General features: G+C 41.4%; 1 protein-coding gene across 5 annotated transcripts in view; it reads left to right on the top strand.

Moving 5' to 3' along the window:
• The first annotated feature begins 926 nt into the window (after positions 1-926).
• LOC135522937 (uncharacterized) overlaps positions 927-22923 on the top strand; it is a 119141-nt gene continuing 97144 nt past the window's right edge. For 2 of the 5 annotated variants that reach the window (XM_064949654.1, XM_064949652.1), the window contains exons 1-3: positions 927-1267; positions 1731-1823; positions 4254-4435. In XM_064949654.1, coding sequence (XP_064805726.1) covers positions 1762-1823; positions 4254-4435 — 244 coding nt within the window. In that variant the 5' untranslated portion in view covers positions 927-1267; positions 1731-1761. Of the gene's footprint in view, positions 1268-1730; positions 1824-2341; positions 2472-4253; positions 4436-22923 lie in introns of those variants that run through there. The other 3 variants (XM_064949655.1, XM_064949657.1, XM_064949656.1) reach the window with 3 other exon arrangements.

Raw genomic sequence — 22923 nt, 5'->3', positions numbered from 1 at the left:
ATCTACATATGGTGTCATTTCATGGGGCATTGACTAATACTGAGTGTTGACCTTTTACTCCAGCCATTCCATAGGCCACAATGCAAAACAAGGTATATGAAATACATATTGGTTTATAGTGGGGGAAAAAAACTCCCAACCCCACTTTTACATCAGCACAATAATAGGGTTTTCTCCATAAGCCAATATGTATTTCATATAGAGTGATTTGCATTGTGGCATTATGGAATGGGTGGAGTAAAAGACCAGCAACGCTCCGTATTTCGCTACACTCGCATTAACATCTGCTAACCATGTGTATGTGACAAATAAATTCGATTTGATTTTGATTTGATTTATTCAGTGCCCCATGAAATGATACCATGTACAGATTCTACAGGCCTTCCTGAGTACTCACAATCCCACTTTTACATCGCCACCAATAATATGTGTTTCTCTATTAGCCAATAGGCACCGCATACTGTATGCAGTGTATTGCTTGAGGTGAATGGAGTGGGTGGAGTATGGGACTCACCAGCACTCTGTATTAAAGCCGTTGCCCAGCACAAGAGACCCATTTCAGTTTTGTAGACTCTATTGAGTAATTACAATGACACATATGAATTGAATTATAAGTGTATTTCTTTACATATAGCCTATACAGTGGCTTTCAACATACCAGTATTGGTTTAAACTTTCTGCAGAAATTGTATGAATAATACAATTATGAGAAATAAAACTTTGTCAATTGATCCATAATTTGGTTAAATAAAGGTGATTGGAGTTCTGCAAAAAATATATTTTTTTAAATTGATATTCCCAAAGTTTAGAATGTCTTTGTAATGGAACTCTTATTTTGAGAAGAAAAAAAAATTCACGAATCATGCACATCCTGCTGCCAGGAGAACGGTAATGAGATTTGGAGTGTGACGCTCCTGGTGAGATTCCTCCGCTTGCGCTTCTCATAAATGTGTGTGCGTACGCAGTCTGTTTGCGAGGCAGTTGCGTGCGAAGAGCTCCACATGTCATTCAGAGGAATCCGCCACCTGAAACACGAGGAAGTGAAAGCGACTCAATCGGGTATAAAGCATCAACAACCACATCTGCCTCGAGCATTGCAAAGTGATGAACACATCAGTTCAGACGTCTGGTAGACGTTTGTTGTATTTTCCCGAGGAATTATTACCATTGTCTACTGAGGAAGTACCTTATCATCTAAAACATACCCGTTCAATTTGAATGACCCATCTAACATTATACTGGAATTAAGTAATATTGACAGACCTTGGTAAGTGTTTTAACTTTATGTTTTTTTCCATTTCTTCTAAATTGCCTATTTGAGAATATCTTTCAAAGTAGTTTTTATTTGATGTGAATAATCTTAGTGAGAGTTGTCAACTTGCGTTATTGTGGATTTTGCTGTTTCATTATATTCACGTTTCACTCGTGTAAACAAAAACAACTATTGACACGATATTGACAAACAACTATTTAGGCCTAGTTATACCTGTATCCTCTTTATTCCTGATCATCTTCTTATTGATTATTTGAATGGCAAAAGTCTTCTCAAATTACATTGACAAATGACTCGATCTTGATAGCATCACTGAACTTATATAAGCAATTTTTCCATCTGCTAATTTATGGAGTATAGTATATATTTTTTTATCGGTTCGTGGAACTTTTCTACGTCATGTGTTTTTTTTGGGGGGACACTGAAACGTTTTCTCCATCTTCCCTGCACCCTGAAGCGCACCTGTTCCCTTTACGGAGCGCAGCACAATGATTCCACCAGGAGACTGCATGTACGCGGGCAGGAAGAGAAGGAAACCCGTTCAAAAACAGTTAAGGATCTCTTGTTTATATTTGACCATGTTGTTAAACTGTTTTATGGATTTGATGTGTACTTCTACTCCTGAAGTTTGGATACACTTTTTTTTTTTGAGGGGGGCGGGGCGTGCTCAATACACTTTCACCATGTTTCACTATGTTGTAATAGCCCGTCTCTACATGGTGGCCCTTTAGTACATCTAGTTTATTATTTGTGGGATTTTCATATTTCCGTAGCGTGTATTAGATACATTGCTATTACACTGCCAAGCGAACACTGGGAAATTTTTACAACATGAGTCAAGATATGCATATGTTTGGACAAATGTAAAATGTTATAGATTGTTGATGTGATATGTAGGCTATTTATATGCTATCGCTTTGGCTTGAATTTGGAGCAATAATTGATCCATTTGGGATGAATTCAGTTTATGTGAAGGTTACTAATATGTTAATATTAGTAACCTCCAGCAGGTGTATCTCACTGATCATCCCTAAAGCCAACACCTCATTTGGCCGCCTTTCGTTCCAGTTCTCTGCTGCCTGTGACTGGAACGAATTTCAAAAATCGCTGAAGTTGGAGACTCTTATCTCCCTCACCAACTTCAAACATCTGCTATCTGAGCAGCTAACCGATCGCTGCAGCTGTACATAGTCTATCGGTAAATAGCCCACCCAATTTTACCTACCTCATCCCCATACTGTTTTATTTATTTACTTTTCTGCTCTTTTGCACACCAATATCTCTACCTGTACATGACCATCTGATCATTTATCACTCCAGTGTTAATCTGCAAAATTGTAATTATTTGTCTACCTCCTCATGCCTTTTGCACACAATGTATATAGACTCTCTTTTTTTTCCACTGTGTTATTGACTTGTTAATTGTTTACTCCATGTGTAACTCTGTGTTGTCTGTTTACACTGCTATGCTTTATCTTGGCCAGGTCGCAGTTGTAAATGGTTAAATAAAGGTGTTCTCAACTAGCCTACCTGGTTAAATAAAGGTGTTCTCAACTAGCCTACCTGGTTAAATAAAGGTATTCTCAACTAGCCTACCTAGTTAAATAAAGGTGAAATATATTTAAAATAAAATAAAAAATAACATTAGTAATAGTGTCATTTGGAGGTTTTTAGACAGAAGTAAGTTGGCAGATTATTGTGGATGTTTTTGTCGTTCCAAGTAATGCCAGGTTAAAAGGACTTGTAGGAAACGTGATGGTTTCAAAATGCTAACCAAGCTAACCAAGCTAACCAAGCTAACCAAGCTAACCTTTTAAATGTTGAATCCATCAACAGCTTCCAGCTGGCTACAATATGTCAAATTTGAGAAGAAATATGCAAATGTAATATTTTTTAACAAAATGAATCTCAATCACTAACCTGTAGATTGCAATAAAGCTATGACAGTCGACACAAATGTTAAATAACAGCACGTTTCACTTGAACATCCTGTTCAAGACTAGTAAACAACGATGACTGGTTTAATAGAAACGCCGGGGTGGCATTCCAAGAGAGCAAGGGGATATAGCTTGTTGACAGACACCAGACTCCTGATGATGCAGGTCTCAACCACGGTGGAGTTTTAGCAGACACAATCTCTCCCTTCCCATGTCCCACTGACCAGGACAGATAGAGGTTTCAGCAAGGCGCCAGGGGAAACATGTAGTGGGGCTGTACGACAGGGAGATGGTTCGGGGGTGGTGATTTGAGTCACTGAACAAAGGCACGGTGGTGTTTGAGGCTGTCACCCGTCTGTGTCTGTGAAAAGTCTCTTGATAATGGTATTATTGATTGATGGCTGTTTGTTTGTTCAAAACTTTCAGGGTACCCTGTTTGTGTGTGTGTGTGTGTGTGTGTGTGTGTGTGTGTGTGTGTGTGTGTGTGTGTGTGTGTGTGTGTGTGTGTGTGTGTGTGTGTGTGTGTGTGTGTGTGTGTGTGTGTGTGAGTGCGTGTGCGTGTGCATGTGTGTGTAGGTGTGTGTAGGCATGTGTAGGTGTGTGTGTGTGTACGCACGCGCGTGTGTGTGTGTGTGTGTGTGTGTGTGTGTGCGTGCGTGCGTGCGTCTGTGCGTGTAGGTGTGTGTGTGTGTGTAGGTGTGTGTGTGTGTGTGTGTGTGCGTGTGTGTGCGCAATTGCTGAATGAAACATTTTATGTAAATTGGCTTCACATATTGTATGTTTCATTGCTGTTGATCGGGTCATGAAATTACAAAACAGACTAAAACATTCCTCTTCCAAAGACTATGAATACATTGTATTGATTTACATAATGATTCCATGTTCATATTCTATTGCTATGTGTCTCTCGGCCCTGCTGCACCCAAAAGCACAGTACATCTCTCTGTTAACAGTTGAGCCTTTAAAAAAAAAAAAAAAAATCTAACAGCTACAAACCGTCACAATAACAGACCCTAACATATGTCCGGCTGTGTTTTCACCAGGAAACCAGCAACTGTGAGTGAGAAGTCCAACCCATCCAAGAGGCACCGGGACCGCCTGAACGCGGAGCTGGACCGGCTGGCCAGCATGCTACCTTTTTCCCCAGACATCATCTCCAAGCTAGATAAACTGTCCGTGCTGCGCCTCAGTGTCAGCTACCTCCGGGTCAAGAGTTTCTTCACAGGTAGGAAGATGCTTCTTCCCTAGTAGGAAGTAGGAACTCTCATTACAGAAACTACAATATCACTGCATGACAAAACACAGAATTACATGACACTTCACAGCCCAACTATGTTAGGGTCCACTGTGGAGTGTGCCTGTAAGCTGGGAGAGACTGATTAAACAGCTACAGTCTAATCAGTCTCCCCCAGTTCAGTCTAATCAGTCTCCCCCAGTTCAGTCTAATCAGTCTCCCCAGTTCAGTCTAATCAGTCTCTCCCAGTTCAGTCTAATCAGTTCCCCAGTTCTAATCAGTCTCCCCCAGTTCAGTCTAATCAGTCTCCCCCAGTTCAGTCTAATCAGTCTCCCCCAGTTCAGTCTAATCAGTCTCCCCTAGTTCACAGTCTAATCAGTCTCCCCCAGTTCAGTCTAATCAGTCTCCCCCAGTTCACAGTCTAATCAGTCTCCCCCAGTTCAGTCTAATCAGTCTCCCCAGTTCAGTCTAATCAGTCTCCCCCAGTTCACAGTCTAATCAGTCTCCCCCAGTTCAGTCTAATCAGTCTCCCCTAGTTCAGTCTAATCAGTCTCCCCAGTTCCAGTCTCCCCCAGTTCAGTCTAATCAGTCTCCCCCAGTTCAGTCTAATCAGTCTCCCCCAGTTCAGTCTAATCAGTCTCAGTTCAGTCTAATCAGTCTCCCCAGTTCAGTCTAATCAGTCTCCCCAGTTCAGTCTAATCAGTCTCCCCAGTTCAGTCTAATCAGTCTCCCCCAGTTCAGTCTAATCAGTCTCCCCTAGTTCACAGTCTAATCAGTCTCCCCCAGTTCAGTCTAATCAGTCTCCCCTAGTTCAGTCTAATCAGTCTCCCCCAGTTCAGTCTAATCAGTCTCCCCAGTTCAGTCTAATCAGTCTCAGTCTAATCAGTCTCCCCCAGTTCAGTCTAATCAGTCTCCCCCAAGTCTAGTCTCCCCAGTTCAGTCTAATCAGTCTCCCCCAGTTCATCAGTCTAATCAGTCTCCCCCAGTTCAGTCTAATCAGTCTCCCCTAGTTCAGTCTAATCTCCCCCAGTTCAGTCTAATCAGTCTCCCCCAGTTCACAGTCTAATCAGTCTCCCCCAGTTCAGTCTAATCAGTCTCCCCAGTTCAGTCTAATCAGTCTCCCCCAGTTCAGTCTAATCAGTCTCCCCCAGTTCAGTCTAATCAGTCTCCCCCAGTTCAGTCTAATCAGTCTCCCCCAGTTCAGTCTAATCAGTCTCCCCCAGTTCAGTCTAATCAGTCTCCCCCCGTACAGTCTAATCCCCAGTTCTCTAATCCCCAGTTCAGTCTAATCAGTCTCCCCAGTTCAGTCTAATCAGTCTCCCCAGTTCAGTCTAATCAGTCTCCCCCAGTTCAGTCTAATCAGTCTCCCCAGTTCAGTCTAATCAGTCTCCCCCAGTTCAGTCTAATCAGTCTCCCTAGTTCAGTCTAATCAGTCTCCCCAGTTCACAGTCTAATCAGTCTCCCCCCCAGTCTTCAGTCTAATCAGTCTAATCTACCCCAGTTCAGTCTCCCCCAGTTCAGTCTAATCAGTCAGTCCCCCAGTTCAGTCTAATCAGTCTCCCCCAGTTCAGTCTAATCAGTCTCCCCCAGTTCAGTCTAATCAGTCTCCCCCAGTTCACAGACTAATGATTAGACAGTTACTGTCCCTAGATAATGGTCGACAGATGTGAAGTCAGTGATTTCAGCTGTTGGGCACAGTGTGACAAACTGAGAGCAGTAAGTTCATGATGAAGTTGTTATTCAACACTGTCAACACTTTGTTCAACACTTTTATAAGCCATAAATTCTGTCCTCCCTACTTCCACTCACGCCACAACCAACACCGCAGCTGCAATGAATGACTACAGCAAAGTGTTTCCGATAAACTTGCGTTGGCATTATTAGTGGCTTGTGTCTATCGAGGAATATTTCACTTTCTCTGGTCATGGGAGTAGCAACATGAATTGGTGCATGAGGCAGAAATAATCCAGTGCGAGTTGAGTTTCGCCATCAGCTGGAAGACTGTTCCCTTTCCTCAGGAGAACGGAGGGATGGAGGGACGGTGAGAGGCAGCCTCAACGCTGCTCCCTTCCTCCCCTCAGACTGACAGTCAGATGCAGGCTTCTCAGACCAGTATAAAAAGCTAATTATTATGCTAACTCAGCTGTGCCTCACAAAGTAACACACCAAACGATCTATTACCAGTGTGATCATTTACCAAAATGTTGAAATATATATTTTGAGAAGAATAGCATTGGCAGGGTTATTCAAGCATAACCAATATGCAGTGATAATGCATTGGGTCTATAGCCTAATTCACAAATGTCTTTGTTACAGAACTGTTTTATGCATAGTTTTATTGGAGCGGTAGATCTCAACTCAGAAAGTGTTCATGACGTTGGTGACCACTAGACTTATAGTAAATAGCATGTTCAGGGCCTCACCCTGCTTAGTCAATGTATTTAATTTAATCTTTATTTAAGTAGGCAAGTCAGTTAAGAATTTTCATTTTCAATGATGGCCTAGGAACAGTGGGTTAACTGCCTGTTCAGGGGCAGAACAACAGGTTTGTACCTTGTCAGCTCGGGATTTGAACTTGCAACGCTCGGTTACGAGTCCAACGCTCTAACCACTAGGCTACCCTGCCGCCCCATCTATGTATACTCAGGCAGAGGACAATACTCTAGTTGTATGCACATTGTCATCTCGCACATAAGTGCATTTGAACAGGTTATTTTATGTTCATTTGCAATATTTACAAATGTTTGTTTTTTATTGACAATCAATTACATTTATATACAGTAAATATGAATTATTCTAGCTTCTCTCCACTGCTCTTCACTGTTTCATACTGTACCCTTGTACAAACATTCTTCGGTCTTATCATAACTTTTCTAACTTGTTCTTGTTTTGTCTCCTCCGTTTCTGTTGTCTTTCCCTCTGATGCTCTGGACTTGGACAATAAAAGTTACACTGAGTTGCAGTGAGTCACACCAGTAGAGTATCAACCAACAATCTGCAATACTTTAGAGTGGGAAAAGATGTTTTTCCTCTCTGCCAGATAACCAGATAATGCTCTCTTTCTCTTTTAAGTTGTTGGTTTTCCCTTCAAGTCTCTGGTGCATTCAAACAATAGTAGAAACAGACGAGCAGCATTCCAGCAGAATCTATCTCTATTTTTTTTTTTTTTTTTTGGAAGTGTCTGGTTCTCTTTTCTCTCTCTGATCCCTCGTTACTCCTCATCTATTTCATAGGTCTCACGACTAATTCAGAGGCTTTCTTCAATTGGCCTCGTCCAGGCAATGTGGAACTGTTATAAAAACCCACTTGACAGAGAGAACTCAATGTGTGTCTAGCGAAGATGTTTAGTCTAGTTTTCTGGATATAACGAAAGGTGTCCCACAGTGGTCAGTTCTGGGTCGTGTAGTTTTATCTGTATACTCTAACAATATTGGTTGTGTGGATTTCTGAGAAAAAGAGATCAAATTTGGTCCGTTTTGAGTTCGGGCTGTAACACAGTAGAGTGTGGAATGGGTCAAGGGGTTTGAATGGTTTCTGAAGGCGCTGTAACATTCATATAATGAATGAATAGGATCTCCTAAGGCTTTCCATGCCCATATTCAACAATGCCCAGTCCTGTTTGGCTCACTTGCAATGTCAGGGTTGTGGGTTCGATTCTCAATGGGGACCAGTAAGAAAAAAGCAATCGCTACTGTTGTGTATTCTATTACCTCACTACTGTTGTGTATTCTATTACCTCACTACTGTTGTGTATTCTATTACCTCACTACTGTTGTGTATTCTATTACCTCACTACTGTTGTGTATTCTATTACCTCACTACTGTTGTGTATTCTATTACCTCACTACTGTTGTATAGTCTATTACCTCACTACTGTTGTGTATTCTATTACCTCACTACTGTTGTGTAGTCTATTACCTCACTACTGTTGTGTAGTCTATTACCTCACTACTGTTGTGTATTCTATTACCTCACTACTGTTGTGTATTCTATTACCTCACTACTGTTGTGTATTCTATTATCTCACTACTGTTGTGTATTCTATTACCTCACTACTGTTGTGTAGTCTATTACCTCACTACTGTTGTGTATTCTATTACCTCACTACTGTTGTGTATTCTATTACCTCACTACTGTTGTGTATTCTATTACCTCACTACTGTTGTGTATTCTATTACCTCACTACTGTTGTGTATTCTATTACCTCACTACTGTTGTGTATTCTATTACCTCACTACTGTTGTGTATTCTATTACCTCACTACTGTTGTGTATTCTATTACCTCACTACTGTTGTGTATTCTATTACCTCACTACTGTTGTGTATTCTATTACCTCACTACTGTTGTGTATTCTATTACCTGACTTGTGAACTACAATCTGTTTTCATTGTTTTACAGAAAAGCTTAATTGACCTTACATTAGTATTGAATGCGGGTGAATTATTTGTTGTTTTCTAGGGCACACAAATATGATTCAAATGATTTAAGCATATGTATAGCTCTGTTTTTTTGTTAATTCTATCCAATGTGTCAAGTAATTATCTTTTTGTTTTCTCATGATTTGGTTGGGTCTAATTGTGCTGCTTTCATGGGGCTCTGAGGGGTCTGTTTGTGTTTGTGAACAGAGCCCCAGGACCAGATTGCTTAGGGGACTCTTCTCCAGGTTCATCTCTCTGTAGGTGATGGCTTTGTTATGGAAGGTTTGGGAATCGCTTCCTTTTAGGTGGTTGTAGAATTTAACATCTCTTTTCTGGATTTTGATGGGTTCAGCTGTGAAGAAAAAAAGTTAATTAATTAGGAAGTTGATAATAAACATGGGCTTCTTCTATAGAAATAGGTCCTGCCTCTCGCTAAAGAGGAGGACGCAGATCGTTTTCTTGCTCTTGTCACTGCTCAGAAAGTGGGACGGCCCTCGTTGACCTCATGTAGGTCAAAACACTGCATTTTACTCATTTATAAAGCCCATGTTACCCGGCGTCTTCACATACCCCACAGAAGTACCAGTCACCATACCTGATCACAGGGATAGCTAACTCTGGATATTCTGTCTGTTACTACAGACTTTGAAAAAGCAACTGTCTGTTCAATACATAGGGTCAAAGGAATCTATCTGCAGAGTTCCCTACAGATGGATGTATTCGTGCCTTTCGGGCAGTTCAGAGTGTTGATTGATGACCTCTTTGCTGAGGAATGTGATTGTTTTTCATGAGTATTTTTTTTTTGTATTCTCTTTTCTGTTCAGTTTTTTTTTCTCTCCCTCGGGTGTATTTACTACGTGCATTGTGTTGTGTGCAAGTCTCCATTGTAAAAAAATACCTTGATCTCAACTGGGAAAATACAAATGAAAATAGAAGGTCCTGTATCCCGCTGGGTACAGCTGCTAAGACTGTTGTGGAGAAGAGGACCCGCTGGGTACAGCTGCTAAGACTGTTGTGGAGAAGAGGACCCGCTGGGTACAGCTGCTAAGACTGTTGTGGAGAAGAGGACCCGCTGGGTACAGCTGCTAAGACTGTTGTGGAGAAGAGGACCCGCTGGGTACAGGTGCTAAGACTGTTGTGGAGTAGAGGACCCGCTGGGTACAGGTGCTAAGACTGTTGTGGAGTAGAGGACCCGCTGGGTACAGCTGCTAAGACTGTTGTGGAGAAGAGGACCCGCTGGGTACAGCTGCTAAGACTGTTGTGGAGAAGAGGACCCGCTGGGTACAGGTGCTAAGACTGTTGTGGAGAAGAGGACCCGCTGGGTACAGCTGCTAAGACTGTTGTGGAGAAGAGGACCCGCTGGGTACAGCTGCTAAGACTGTTGTGAAGAAGAGGACCCGCTGGGTACAGGTGCTAAGACTGTTGTGGAGAAGAGGACCCGCTGGGTACAGCTGCTAAGACTGTTTTGCCAGCATGAGATGAGGACTTGGGGGATTCCTGGATTTCATCACGGTATGATTACGTTTGCCTAGTCAGGTCTCTAATCTACAATAGAGGCTCACAAAACTAAGACTGCACGATATTGGCAAATAATGATATTGCTATTTTTTTCCACAAAATATTGCAATTGCGATTATTTTACTTGCAATATAGATCAAAACACCCGGTTAAACTGTTGGAATCATAGAAATGGAATTTGTTTACTGATTCAATGGTTGGTGTTGACAGACAGGTACTGTAGACGTTGTTATGACAGGGTTGGAACCAAGGTGTTGGTCAGAGCGCCTCCCAGGGGACCCTTATCACATTCAAATGTTATATTCACGGTGTTTGCAGCCTCTTGAATATGGATATTGCACATGTTAATATTGCAAAATCCTGATTAAAATTTGATTAAAGATGCACTCTGGAAAATGTGCATAATTTAGTAGTTTTGAAAGTGTTGCTCACAAACCAAAAGTAGTCCTCTTTTTTTTTGTATACTACTTCATCCAATTGTGTACTATGTCATCCAATTGTGTACTATGTCATCCAATTGTGTACTATGTCATCCAATTGTGTACTATGTCATCCAATTGTGTACTATGTCATCCAATTGTGTACTATGTCATTCATTTCATTAGACGAATGTTACGAATTTAGCCATTTATGTGATAACCAATTTGTTGTGCTTAAGATCCCGGAGTGCATCTTTATTTGTGCAGCCCTACCCAAAACTATTTTTTTTTTAAACGTCATTGTCCATGACCCACTGTTTGAGACCCACACCTCCCTTCAGAGCAGAGAGATGTTGTCAGAGCAGAGGGATGTAATCCTCTGTCTCTGTGTGTTGTCAGAGCAGAGAGATGTAATCCTCTGTCTCTGTGTGTTGTCAGAGCAGAGGGATGTAATCCTCTGTCCCTGTGTGTTGTCAGAGCAGAGAGATGTAATACTCTGTCTCTGTGTGTTGTCAGAGCAGAGGGATGTAATCCTCTGTCTCTGTGTGTTGTCAGAGCAGAGAGATGTAATACTCTGTCTCTGTGTGTTGTCAGAGCAGAGAGATGTAATCCTCTGTCCTGTGTGTTGTCAGAGAAGAGAGATGTAATCCTCTGTCTCTGTGTGTTGTCAGAGCAGAGAGATGTTGTCAGAGCAGAGAGATGTAATCCTCTGTCTCTGTGTGTTGTCAGAGCAGAGAGATGTAATCCTCTGTCTCTGTGTGTGTCAGAGCAGAGAGATTTAATCCTCTGTCTCTGTGTGTTGTCAGAGCAGAGAGATGTTGTCAGAGCAGAGAGATGTAATCCTCTGTCTCTGTGTGTTGTCAGAGCAGAGAGATTTAATCCCATTCATGTTTTATGGCGGGTCACAAAGCCCAGGGTTAATTACTAAACAATTTAAATATTTACAATGTGATTAATTAAACATCCTCTTTGGTCTTTGTGCTTCCATTGCCTTCATTGCTTATTCTACTCTGCTCTGGCAGTGTAGCCCACAGAACATGAGACAGTTCAGCCTTAGTAGAGCTCTGTGCTACTCTCCAATCATACAGGAATGTGCTTACTACCGTATATTAGGAAGGGTAATTGCAGACAGACCCAAATAATGTCGAGGACACGTTGCTTCTGTAAAGATAACATTAGATGCTTATTTCTGGGTTTCTACACATGCGTTTGACGGGTTTACCATCAAGTTGTAGGTCTTGTACTAGGTGGGGCTAGAAACATCAATGTTGTAGGTCTTGTACTAGGTGGGGCTAGAAACACCAATGTTGTAGGTCTTGTACTAGGTGGGGCTAGAAACAACAATGTTGTAGGTCTTGTACTAGGTGGGGCTAGAAACACCAATGTTGTAGGTCTTGTACTAGGTGGGGCTAGAAACACCAATGTTGTAGGTCCTGTACTAGGTGGGGCTAGAAACAACAATGTTGTAGGTCTTGTACTAGGTGGGGCTAGAAACACCAATGTTGTAGGTCTTGTACTAGGTGGGGCTAGAAACACCAATGTTGTAGGTCTTGTACTAGGTGGGGCTAGAAACACCAATGTTGTAGGTCCTGTACTAGGTGGGTCTGGAAACACCAATGTTGTAGGTCTTGTACTAGGTGGGTCTGGAAACACCAATGTTGTAGGTCTTGTACTAGGTGGGGCTAGAAACACCAATGTTGTAGGTCCTGTACTAGGTGGGGCTAGAAACACCAATGTTGTAGGTCCTGTACTAGGTGGGTCTGGAAACATCAATGTTGTAGGTCCTGTACTAGGTGGGGCTAGAAACACCAATGTTGTAGGTCTTGTACTTGGTGGGGCTAGAAACAACAATGTTGTAGGTCCTGCACTAGGTGGGTCTGGAAACACCAATGTTGTAGGTCCTGTACTAGGTGGGGCTAGAAACACCAATGTTGTAGGTCTTGTACTAGGTGGGGCTAGAAACACCAATGTTGTAGGTCCTGTACTAGGTGGGGCTAGAAACACCAATGTTGTAGGTCTTGTACTAGGTGGGGCTAGAAACACCAATGTTGTAGGTTCTGTACTAGGTGGGGCTAGAAACACCAATGTTGTAGGTCCTGTACTAGGTGGGTCTGGAAACACCAATGTTGTAGGTCCTGTACTAGGTGGGTCTGGAAACACCAATGTTGTAGGTCTTGTACTAGGTGGGGCTAGAAACACCAATGTTGTAGGTCCTGTACTAGGTGGGTCTGGAAACACCAATGTTGTAGGTCTTGTACTAGGTGGGGCTAGAAACACCAATGTTGTAGGTCCTGTACTAGGTGGGTCTGGAAACACCAATGTTGTAGGTCCTGTACTAGGTGGGGCTAGAAACACCAATGTTGTAGGTCCTGTACTAGGTGGGGCTAGAAACACCAATATTGTAGGTCCTGTACTAGGTGGGTCTGGAAACACCAATGTTGTAGGTCTTGTACTAGGTGGGGCTAGAAACACCAATGTTGTAGGTCCTGTACTAGGTGGGTCTGGAAACACCAATGTTGTAGGTCTTGTACTAGGTGGGTCTGGAAACACCAATGTTGTAGGTCTTGTACTAGGTCGGTCTGGAAACACCAATGTTGTAGGTCCTGTACTAGGTGGGGCTAGAAACACCAATGTTGTAGGTCCTGTACTAGGTGGGGCTAGAAACACCAATGTTGTGTGTTCACCTGTGTAGTATTTAGGCCTACTATATATGTTGACTGTTTATTAATCTCTAAAATATCTGCTGAATGACTACTAGTATGACGTAACACAGAGTGCCCACGTTGTTCCCTGTCCTCTGCGCTATCTTCTTTCACGTCATCTCTCAGATGTGACTATGTTTTCCATTATCAGATTTGTTCTCTCTTTCTGGTAAAGACGTCCAGCCATGTAATGACGATCAGATGGGTTGAACGCCCCTCTTCAGCCCTGAGCCCAGTAATAAAGAACCGCTCTTCTCTGCTTCCCCCCCCCCCATCCTCTATCAGTCATGGGAATCGCATCCCTGCTAACTAACTGCAAGTTTCTGAAAGGCTGTAGTAAAAGGAAAGGGGACTTTGCTGAAGAACTAGGGGGGGGGGTCATTGAAATGGATTCACTGCGGCAAAAGGCATGTATTTTGGAGTCATGAAATGTTCAATCCAAAGACAGGACACTTCTGCCATGTCCTGTAGTTACATAAAAGGATTTTAGTCATCATAACAATAATAGGTTAAGATTTCATTTCAGACATGGTATCTGGGCAACATAGTGAAAAGTGTGACGGAATCAAGGGACATTAGCCTAGAGATACAGTTTTTTTTTTTACAGCGAAGAGAGAGATCAGTGTGGCTGTGTGGATTTCACAGTGTTGGAAGCGCGAGACAATGTTAGTGTGACGAGAGAACGCCACCCACAATCTAGCGCAGAGGATGGTAATTCCCGTCCTCCAGGGCCTGATTGGTGACACAGTTTTACCCCCCAGGCCCCAGAGAACACCACCTGACTCCAATAATCACATAATCATGATCTTCAGTTTAGAACGCAATGTGATTAATCAGCTGTGATTGGCTGGGGATGGAGGGGGAGTGGCACCAATCAGGACTGGAGTTGCACTCCCCTGGTGTAGCACTTAGATGGGAGCATCAAAGTTTCTAAAAGATTAATAGTATTTCACAAGAGACCCTTTACCCACATACTGTAAATGTTGCTTTGCTCAACGAAATTATGAAAAATAACCCAAACTCACCGGTCACCCACTGGTTGAATCAACGTTGTTTTTTCGACACGGAATCAACAGTGGAATAGACGGTGAATTGAGGTCTGTGCCCAGTGGGAAGTGTTTAAATGTACATAGGTCTTGAGTTGGTGACATTCAGGCTCGTTCTTTCTAGTTGGCGTTCACTCAGAAAGGCCCGTTTGATTTGATTTTGTGTTGATTTTGATTTGATTTTGTGTTGATTTTCATTTGATTTTGTGTTGATGCAAAGTAAGCATCTGCTAAACATCAGACTTTGATATAAAGCAGGATGTGCTCATCATGGCTGACTGATCAGCTTTCCTTTGTGTCCGTCGTCACGCCCCCACAGGCCTGGCACGTTGGACTCACCTCCTCCCTGCCCCTCCCTCCTCTGGACAAGGACAGGCATTAGGGCAGAGGAGTAAGGGGGGCAAAAGGGAACCTCCTAAAATAAGACAATTCCACGTCACGGTTTCTTTATTTTGCCACCTCTGGGTATGTCCGTCACTGAGGGTTGATCAAATACAAGCCTGGGCATGTTCGTAGAGTGTCTCAGTTGGCTGACATTTATCAACGCTAAGAGGGTCTTTTCATTTATCAAATCAAGTCTGTTTTCCGGGCTCTCTTGAGATGAAGAAACCCGCGCCACAACTTGAGTTGTGAAACCTAATCCAATCTAGAGATGTGATTAATTTAAGCTAGATGGCAATCTCCCCTTCTCAACCGCTGATAGTGTTGTAGACGTCTACCGGAGTCACACTTAGCCTCAGTGGATTTCTGAACTTCCAATAGAAACATGACGATCACGTAGGGAGGTATGTTTGCCCATCTAATGTAGCCAGTGGGATCAGGGCAGGCCTCTACATCACCTTCACGCTCATTTTCATTTCTGGACCATTATGTTTCATTAGCCCCATCTGTCAGTGTGACTCTGTTATTTCTCTGTTTAGGCTCTGTTATTTCTCTGTTTAGGCTCTGTTATTTCTCTGTTTAGGCTCTGTTATTTCTCTGTTTAGGCTCTGTTATTTCTCTGTTATTTCTCTGTTTAGGCTCTGTTATTTCTCTGTTTAGGCTCTGTTATTTCTCTGTTTAGGCTCTGTTATTTCTCTGTTTAGGCTCTGTTATTTCTCTGTTTAGGCTCTGTTATTTCTCGGTTATTTCTCTGTTTAGGCTCTGTTATTTCTCTGTTCAGGCTCTGTTATTTCTCTGTTATTTCTCTGTTTAGGCTCTGTTATTTCTCGGTTATTTCTCTGTTTAGGCTCTGTTATTTCTCGGTTATTTCTCTGTTTAGGCTCTGTTATTTCTCTGTTATTTCTCTGTTTAGGCTCTGTTATTTCTCTGTTTAGGCTCTGTTATTTCTCTGTTATTTCTCTGTTTAGGCTCTGTTATTTCTCTGTTATTTCTCTGTTTAGGCTCTGTTATTTCTCTGTTTAAGCTCTGTTATTTCTCTATTTAGGCTCTGTTATTTCTCTGTTATTTCTCTGTTTACGCTCTGTTATTTCTCTGTTTAGGCTCTGTTATTTCTCTGTTTAGGCTCTGTTATTTCTCTGTTTAGGCTCTGTTATTTCTCTGTTATTTCTCTGTTTAGGCTCTGTTATTTCTCGGTTATTTCTCTGTTTAGGCTCTGTTATTTCTCTGTTTAGGCTCTGTTATTTCTCTGTTTAGGCTCTGTTATTTCTCTGTTATTTCTCTGTTTAGGCTTTGTTATTTCTCTGTTATTTCTCTGTTTAGGCTCTGTTATTTCTCTGTTTAGGCTCTGTTTAGGCTCTGTTATTTCTCTGTTTAAGCTCTGTTATTTCTCTGTTTAGGCTCTGTTATTTCTCAGTTATTTCTCTGTTTAGGCTCTGTTATTTCTCTGTTTAGGCTCTGTTATTTCTCTGTTTAAGCTCTGTTATTTCTCTGTTTAGGCTCTGTTTTGGCTCTGTTTAGGCTCTGTTATTTCTCTGTTTAGGCTCTGTTATTTCTCATTTTAGGCTCTGTTATTTCTCTGTTTAGGCTCTGTTTTGGCTCTGTTTAGGCTCTGTTTTGGCTCTGTTTAGGCTCTGTTTTGGCTCTGTTTAGGCTCTGTTTTGGCTCTGTTTAGGCTCTGTTTTGGCTCTGTTTAGGCTCTGTTATTTCTCTGTTATTTTTCTGTTATTTTTCTGTTATTTCTCTGTTTAGGCTCTGTTTAGGCTCTGTTATTTCTCTGTTTAGGCTCTGTTATTTCCCTGTTATTTCTCTGTTTAGGCTCTGTTATTTCTCTGTTTAGGCCCTGTTTTGGCTCTGTTTAGGCTCTGTTTTGGCTCTGTTATGGTTATGTTTAGGCTCTGTTATGGCTCTGTTTAGGCTCTGTTCTTTCTCTGTTTTGGCTCTGTTATTTCTCTGTTTAGGCTCTGTTTTGGCTCTGTTATGGTTCTGTTTAGGCTCAGTTATGGCTCTGTTTAGGCTCTGTTACGGCTCTGTTTTGGCTCTGTTTGGGTGAAGAATCTGAGGAAGAGGATTTCTCTGTTTTAACCTCATGCTCAATTTCTCTGTTTAGGCTCTGTTTTGGCTCTGTTATGGTTCTGTTTAGGCTCAGTTATGGCTCTGTTTAGGCTCTGTTACGGCTCTGTTTTGGCTCTGTTTAGGCCCTGTTTTGGCTCTGTTTAGGCTGTGTTTTGGCTCTGTTTTGGCTCTGTTTAGGCTCTGTTCTTTCTCTGTTTTGGCTCTGTTTAGGCTCTGTTATGGCTCTGTTTAGGCTCTGTTTAGGATCTGTTTTGGCCCTGTTTAGGCTCTGTTATGGCTCTGTTTTGGCTCTGTTCTTTATCTGTTATTTCTCTGTTATTTCTCTGTTTAGGCTCTGTTATTTCTCTGTTTAGGCTCTGTTATTTCTCTGTTTAGGCTCTGTTCAGGCTTTGTTATGGCTCTGCTATGGCTCTGTTTAGGCTCTGTTATGGCTCTGTTTAGGCTCTGTTCAGGCTTTGTTATGGCTCTGCTATGGCTCTGTTTAGGACATGGGATAAGGCTCTGTTTAGGCTCTGTTTAGGCTTGTTAGGTTTGGGCACAGGATCAAATGTGTTTAGGCTCTGTTATTTCTCTGTTGTGGCTCTGTTTAGGCTCTGTTACGGCGTTACTATGGCTCTGTTTAGGCTCTGTTATGGCTTTGTTATGGCGTTACTATGGCTCTGTTTAGGCTCTGTTATGGCGTTGCTATGGCTCTGCTATGGCTCTGTTTAGGCTCTGTCATGGCATTGCTATTTGACCTTTGGCATACTATTTGACTCTGTTTAGGCATCTGTTTGACGTTGACCATGGCTATTTGACCTTTTTAGACTCTGTTTGGCTCTGTTTGACCATACTATTTGGCTCTGTTTAGGCTCTGTTATGGCGTTGCTATGGCTCTGTTTAGGCTCTGTTATGGTGTTGCTATGTCTCTGCTATGGCTCTGTTTAGACTCTGTTATGGCGTTGCTATGGCTCTGTTTAGGCTCTGTTTTGACTCTGTTTAGGCTCTGTTTTGGCTCTGTTTAGGCTGTTTTGGCCTGTTGACCATCTATTTGACCTGTTATGGCTCTGTTTGGCTCTGTTTAGGCTCTGTTTAGGCTCTGTTATGGCTCTGTTTAGGCTCTGTTTGGCTCTGTTTAGGCTCTGTTATGGCGTTGCTATGGCTCTGTTATTGTGGCCTTTCTGCCACAAAGCAGGAAAGTGCTTTGGTAAGACATGTCTGCCACTTCTGTCCTCAGCTCTATATATGGGTGAAGAATGAGGAAGAGGATGTCTCCAGGAACCTAACCTCATGCTCAATGTATGTCAGCAATACTGCCAACCGTCGGGGCCCTTGACGGGCTCTGGTTTTAATCACGCCACAAGATCACGCTTCGGCCCGTATGTCCTGCTAAACTCTTTTACCTTGAGGTCGTCAATCAGAAAATCGCGACAGGGTAGCCTAGTGGTTAGAGTGTTGTACTAGTAACCGGAAGGTTGCAAGTTCAAATCCCTGAGCTGACAAGGTACAAATCTGTTGTTCTGCCCCTGAACAGGCAGTTGACCCACTGTTCCTAGGCTGTCATTGAAAATAAGAATTTGTTCTTAACTGACTTGCCTAGTTAAATAAAGGTAAAAAAAATATATATATATATGAAACCTCTGGCCAGAGAAGCACCTTAGTTTACCGCTATAGAGTACAATGATGCATCAACAGCATGTTTGTGGACATGGGATAAGGAAGTGATGACAGTGAAAGTCTGTAGTCTGTGTCAGTATTTGTCATCAGGTTGATGGGCACAGGATCAAATGTGTTTCCACAACATGAAAGACACAGCACTTAAAACATACAGACTCACAACACAGATGAAGGGTTAACTTGTTAAGTGTGCCGTTCTGTTTCATAGATTAGTGATTGAGGCGATTTGAAGACCACTCACCCAAAACATTTTTGATGTGTGGAATCGCACGTCTTACAAGCATTTAGAGAATGTTTCAGCATGACGTGCCTTCAACATGGTTGCCTAATTGTGTAAATTACAAAAAAATCGATATGTTGTCCAGAGGCAACAAGTTTAATACAGATAAAGCATACTATTTGACCTTTCACCATACTATTTGACCTTTGACCATACTATTTGACCTTTGACCATACTATTTGACCTTTGACCATACTATTTGACCGTTGACCATACTATTTGACCTTTGACCATACTATTTGACCTTTGACCATACTATTTGACCTTTGACCATACTATTTGACCGTTGACCATACTATTTGACCTTTGACCATACTATTTGACCTTTGACCATACTATTTGACCTTTGACCATACTATTTGACCTTTGACCATACTATTTGACCGTTGACCATACTATTTGACCTTTGACCATTCTGTTTGACCTTTGACCATACTATTTGACCGTTGACCATACTATTTGACCTTTGACCATACAATTTGACCTTTGACCATACTATTTGACCTTTGACCATACTATTTGACCTTTGACCATACTATTTGACCTTTGACCATACTATTTGACCTTTGACCATACTATTTGATCGTTGACCATACTATTTGATCGTTGACCATACTATTTGACCGTTGACCATACTATTTGACCTTTGACCGTGCTATTTGACCTTCCAAAATAGAACTTGTGGCCTAACCGCCACCCAAATATCGTGTCATGTAATGGAACTAGAGACCAGAGAGTAGTCATCACTTATTTATATTTATGACAACTCCCATTAAAAAGTCATGACTACAACCCTTCTAAATTCCCTGCTCTAAGTCCCTCCTATAGATACCATATCAGTTCTTTTACATTCGATGTACAGTGTTGTACCCGAGGTTTCAACACATCAAATAAAATCCCAAAATGTATTTGTCACACGCGCCGAATACAACAGGTGTAGTAGACCTTACAGTGAAATGCTGAATACAACAGGTGTAGTAGACCTTACAGGGAAATGCTGAATACAACAGGTGTAGGTAGACCTTACAGTGAAATGCTGAATACAACAGGTGTAGTAGACCTTACAGTGAAATGCTGAATACAACAGGTGTAGTAGACCTGACAGTGAAATGCTGAATACAACAGGTGTAGTAGAACTCACAGTGAAATGCTGAATACAACAGGTGTAGTAGAACTTACAGTGAAATGCTGAATACAACAGGTGTAGTAGACCTTACAGTGAAATGCTGAATACAACAGGTGTAGTAGACCTGACAGTGAAATGCTGAATACAACAGGTGTAGATAGACCTTACAGTGAAATGCTGAATACAACAGGTGTAGTAGACTTACAGTGAAATGCTGAATACAACAGGTGTAGTAGACCTTACAGTGAAATGCTGAATACAACAGGTGTAGTAGACCTTACAGTGAAATGCTGAATACAACAGGTGTAGTAGACCTTACAGTGAAATGCTGAATACAACAGGTGTAGTAGACCTCACAGTGAAATGCTGAATACAACAGGTGTAGTAGAACTCATAGTGAAATGCTGAATACAACAGGTGTAGTAGACCTCACAGTGAAATGCTGAATACAACAGGTGTAGTAGACCTTACAGTGAAATGCTGAATACAACAGGTGTAGTAGAACTCACAGTGAAATGCTGAATACAACAGGTGTAGTAGACCTCACAGTGAAATGCTGAATACAACAGGTGTAGTAGACCTCATAGTGAAATGCTGAATACAACAGGTGTAGTAGAACTCACAGTGAAATGCTGAATACAACAGGTGTAGTAGACCTACAGTGAAATGCTGAATACAACAGGTGTAGTAGAACTACAGTGAAATGCTGAATACAACAGGTGTAGGTAGACCTTACAGGGAAATGCTGAATACAACAGGTGTAGTAGACCTCACAGTGAAATGCTGAATACAACAGGTGTAGTAGAACTCATAGTGAAATGCTGAATACAACAGGTGTAGTAGACCTCACAGTGAAATGCTGAATACAACAGGTGTAGTAGACTCACAGTGAAATGCTGAATACAACAGGTGTAGTAGAACTCACAGTGAAATGCTGAATACAACAGGTGTAGTAGACCTCACAGTGAAATGCTGAATACAACAGGTGTAGTAGAACTCATAGTGAAATGCTGAATACAACAGGTGTAGTAGACCTCACAGTGAAATGCTGAATACAACAGGTGTAGTAGACCTTACAGTGAAATGCTGAATACAACAGGTGTAGTAGAACTCACAGTGAAATGCTGAATACAACAGGTGTAGTAGACCTTACAGTGAAATGCTGAATACAACAGGTGTAGGTAGAACTTATAGTGAAATGCTGAATACAACAGGTGTAGTAGACCTTACAGTGAAATGCTGAATACAACAGGTGTAGGTAGACCTTACAGGGAAATGCTGAATACAACAGGTGTAGGTAGACCTTACAGTGAAATGCTGAATACAACAGGTGTAGTAGACCTTACAGTGAAATGCTGAATACAACAGGTGTAGTAGACCTCACAGTGAAATGCTAAATACAACAGGTGTTGTAGAACTTACAGTGAAATGCTGAATACAACAGGTGTAGTAGACCTTACAGTGAAATGCTGATTTTAACAGCTAACATTTCAATGGTAATAATAAAACGATATGCCGATAGTGGACAGCCTTGTTTAACTTCTCTTGACAGTTAAATTCTTTCTGAGGACGAGCCATTATTTACTATTTTACACCACGGGTTACTATACCTAACTTTAACCCATTTTATAAGAGATTCCCCAAAGTGAAATATTCCAGAGGCATTTATGTATAAACTCCAGTCGTACTTCATCAAAAGACTTTTCAAAATCAGCTATGAAAACCAGGCCTGGTGTCCCCAGTATTTCATAGTGTTCTATTGTTTCCAGTACTTGTCTTATATCTCCAATGTATCGTCTATGTAAAACACCTGATTAGGATGAATAATATCCGATAATCCCATTTTAATTCTATGCAATATGCATTTTGATAGATTTTTTTGCATCACAAGGCTACCCTGGGGAGGCAGGGTAGCCTAGTGGTTAGAGTGTTGGACTAGCAACCGAAAGGTTGCAAGTTCAAATCTCCAAGCTGACAAGGTACAAATCTGTTGTTCTGCCCCTGAACAGGCAGTCAATCCACTGTTCCTAAGCCATCATTGAAAATCAGAATTTGTTCTTAACTGACTTGCCTAGTAAAACTGGGTCTTTATATTAACCAGTGATAATGAAATCAAACCATCTTGTTGTGTGTCTGATAATCTACCATTTACATAGGAGTGGTGAGTAACTGTCCTCTGCGTATATCAAAAAAGGTTTGGTGTACTTCCACTGGTATGCCATCCAGGCCTGGACTATTCCCAGACTTAAAGGCTTTAATTGCATCAATACGTTCCTCCTCTGTAATTTGGCCTTCACACGAGTCTTTCTGTACAGATGTTCATTTTACATTATTATTAGGAAAAATATCCATACAATTCACTTTGGTTAGTGGAGATGGAGGAGACTGAAACAAACACATATGCTTAAAGTACTTTATTTCCTCTTTCAAAATATTGTTTGGTGAATCATGAGTAACTCTGTCATTTGTAACAAGTTTCAGTCAAACATTTTTGATAGCATGTCTGTGTTGAAAAAATATAAAAATATTTGGTGCATTTTCCCCCATAATCCATCCAGTTTTCTTTATTTTTATAACATATTACACTAGATCTTTCTTGAATCAGTTCCTCCATTTCTTGTTGTTTTTCCTCTAACTTATTCCTCGATGGTACAGTTTTATTAGCATCTAACTGTACTGTTAGTCCTTCAATTTCCTTTGTTAATACGGACTCTTTTGATCTAAATTGCTTGTGTTTTAGAGATGAGTATTGAATTGCATGGCCTCTAAAAAGGCACATTTAAAAGTGTCCCATACAATAAGGGGATCTGCTGTACCTACAGTATGTTATTAAGTCAGAAAAAAATCAGTTATAAATGA

The sequence above is a fragment of the Oncorhynchus masou genome, chromosome 30 (genome assembly GCF_036934945.1).
Source record: "Oncorhynchus masou masou isolate Uvic2021 chromosome 30, UVic_Omas_1.1, whole genome shotgun sequence".
In the NCBI taxonomy this organism is placed as follows: domain Eukaryota; kingdom Metazoa; phylum Chordata; class Actinopteri; order Salmoniformes; family Salmonidae; genus Oncorhynchus; species Oncorhynchus masou.
The sequence above is the reverse complement of the archived record's forward strand: the minus strand, read 5'-3'. Positions and strand labels throughout refer to the sequence as shown.